Consider the following 2,856-nt stretch of genomic DNA (forward strand, 5'->3'; position numbering starts at 1 on the left):
ATGGTTTCGCTAGTTCATCCGATTGGAAGCGTGTTGGCCCGTAGAGATTAGGGCTATGCGGGTTCGAACTGTGCCTCCCTGTTTGGATGCACGATGCGACTCGATTCGAGGCCCCCTTTGTCCGTTGGTGTCGTATACGCATGCTATTCCTCGTTTGGGGTGCGTCCGATTGGAAAGTTGTAGGGTAGGATGGAATTGGCCTTTTTGGGATTCGAAATCTGCTTGTTGGATGACTTAGATGGGGCGAGATTCCAGGCCTGGCTAGTTCAATTTTTATTCCGACGATTCAAGTCTGCTGTGCCCCATGAGGCTGCTTTATCTCTGGTGAATTAGTATTTTTGGGATTCGAAATCTGCATGTTGGATGACTTAGACGAGACGAGATTCCAGGCCTGGCTAGTTTAATTTTTATTCTGATTCAAGTCTGCTGTGCCCCATGAGGCTGCTTTATCTCTGGTTCGAAATCTGAAATCTGTGATCTAATTCTTGTTTGTTTATCCGATTGGAAACCTGGGCCCGATGAGATAAGGTTATTTCGGATTTAAAATCTGTCTCCATGATTGAATGCCTTGAGAGGATGCAGAGTTTTGGTAACTAATTGTTCTCCACGTCTTATTTTGGCTATGTTTCCGAAATATCTCCTGAATCCATGTTAATAGGTTGTTCTGGGAACCAGTCAATGTTAATAGGATGCGAGGATGCAGAGTTTTGGTTACTAATTGTTCTCCACGTCTTATTTTGGCTATGTTTCCGAAATATCTCCTGAATCCATGTTAATAGGTTGTTCTGGGAACCAGTCAATGTTAATAGGATGCGAGGATGCAGAGTTTTGGTTACTAATTGTTCTCCACGTCTTATTTTGGCTATGTTTCCGAAATATCTCCTGAATCCATGTTAATAGGTTGTTCTGGCAACCAAAAGCAAAGAAACGTCATCTGTATTTAGTAATATATAAACAGTGCAGAAAATGTCTTGGTTTGTTTTGTATCTTAGCCTGTTGGATGCTTCATATTAATTGTGAAGTAACCGTTTTGAGAGTCCATCAGCAGATTTTAATTGTGAACTCCTATTCCTGCTAATCTTAGATAAGTGATCTTGTTAATTTCCATGTCCTTTAGTTTTCTGCTGGCCTACTCCTGCTAAGTAGTGAAGTATTGCGGCCTAGCCTTGTACTCTGTGTAACGGCTTGGGCACATCTCTGACATCAGCCACTACATTCATTTTGAATGTTATTATTTCCTGCTCTAAGCTATGCCTAGACTACGGTTGCAATTTTCAGTCTCTGCTTTTCAGTTCATTTCTAAATCTGTTGAAAGAGAACAATATCTCTCTGTTTTCGGCCAAGTAAATGTTCCTTGTAGGCCAATAGAGTTTGTGGTTGTGTCGTATAGTGTTTATTACTTTATTTAATTCGTCATGTGGAAGATATATTGATGCTTGACTAACAGATTTTAACCCTATTACAGAGGAGTGTGGCAGCACATGTTCACCAGGTATGCTTCACGCGTCCCAACCCCAATCATGGAGAGACACTGTCACTTCAAGAGGAAGATGTGGAGAACATTGTTTTTCTAGGTGATTCTGAGCTTGTTGAGGACAAGGTTTGTCTACCTGGACAACCACTGTTTAGCTTTGTGTACTTCTGTCCAACAGCATAACCACTTGTGCTGTTATAGTACATATGAATCTGACTTAGTATGATGTTTGATATTTCAGGAGCTGGGATCATTTACGCCACCTGCATGGAATGAGCACCAGCCAAGGGCAGTGCAATGCCACAACAAGGGACTATGCACCAATTATAACACTTGGATCCTCCACCGTCGAAGGTTCCTTGGTGTTTGTAGTTCCATATGTTTTATATGTAAACGTATTGTGTGTGATGTTCTGGAGAAGTACATACTTTTACCCTGTGTGTGACTGTCTTTTACTATATGTGTGACTGGGAATTGACAGTAGGCTTTGCTCCGTGCGCAGGTACTATAGGCTGATCATCAAGGGCCGCGCGTTATCTGCTGATGGCCAGGCGGTTCTGCTAAAGATCAAGGACATCAGAAAGGAAGTTGACCTTCTGCTTGAAAAGATCAGGGTGCTTGAGGGCAGACCCTTTAAGATTCCTGATGTCCTTGAAACGGACATGAAACTCAAGGGTGTTGGGTCCAGCAAGAAGTAAAGGTAATAAGAGCCCTCTAGAAGTTACTCCCCTGATGTCTCTTTATTGTGAAACTACTCTGATAGTTTCTTACTTCCCATGAAGGTCGATTGACAAGGGAGGCGCTTTGTGCAAAAGGCCGGACTACGCAACAAGAGATGGATTGAGGCACTGTTGGCCATGCGACTGCCGGATTGTTTCGATTTTCCTCTTTTTTTGACTGGGATGAGAAACTAAGATGTACTCTCGCATCGCACAGGAAGCGTGTCTCGCATACATGGGTGTGAAATGTTGCTATGCAAAAACCAGGATATATACACGCACACGCACAGAAGTGATATGCAACTTGCATTAGTCCCTAGTTTTATCTGTTGTCAATAGGAGGTTTCGGTTTTCCTGGGAATATTGACAGGGTACAATTGAATGATCAGAATGCTTTTTTTGTTGTCTTTGAGTTCTTATTGAATGATCTCTTTTTTGCTGTTTTCTTTTATGTTCCCCACGGCATTGCCTATGACGTAAACAACCAGTAAAGACCAAGGAAGGCTGTAGACAATCTTATTGCCCAGCGCAATCCTTTTTTACAAAATCAAATATTTCCTGAAGCTCATGCTGAATATGTAAACCTCATGATTAGCAAACCTTCCAGCATTGTGGAGTTAAGTGATTTGGACACCTGGTCATATCCAAGGGGATCAGGCTATT

General features: G+C 42.2%; 1 protein-coding gene across 2 annotated transcripts in view; it reads left to right on the forward strand.

The window, feature by feature from the left end:
• LOC119330102 overlaps positions 1–2,612 on the forward strand; it is a 6,840-nt gene extending 4,228 nt beyond the window's left edge. Inside the window, exons 2-5 of one of the 2 annotated variants that reach the window (XM_037603214.1) lie at positions 1,466–1,600; positions 1,716–1,894; positions 1,977–2,174; positions 2,257–2,612. In XM_037603214.1, the coding sequence (XP_037459111.1) occupies positions 1,466–1,600; positions 1,716–1,894; positions 1,977–2,172 (510 nt within the window). In that variant the 3' untranslated portion in view covers positions 2,173–2,174; positions 2,257–2,612. The remainder of the gene's footprint in view (positions 1–1,465; positions 1,601–1,715; positions 1,895–1,976; positions 2,175–2,256) is intronic. The other variant, XM_037603215.1, reaches the window with a different exon arrangement.
• The last annotated feature ends 244 nt before the right edge of the window (positions 2,613–2,856 follow it).

Source organism: Triticum dicoccoides, chromosome 7A, assembly GCF_002162155.2.
Source record: "Triticum dicoccoides isolate Atlit2015 ecotype Zavitan chromosome 7A, WEW_v2.0, whole genome shotgun sequence".
In the NCBI taxonomy this organism is placed as follows: Eukaryota; Viridiplantae; Streptophyta; class Magnoliopsida; order Poales; family Poaceae; genus Triticum; species Triticum dicoccoides.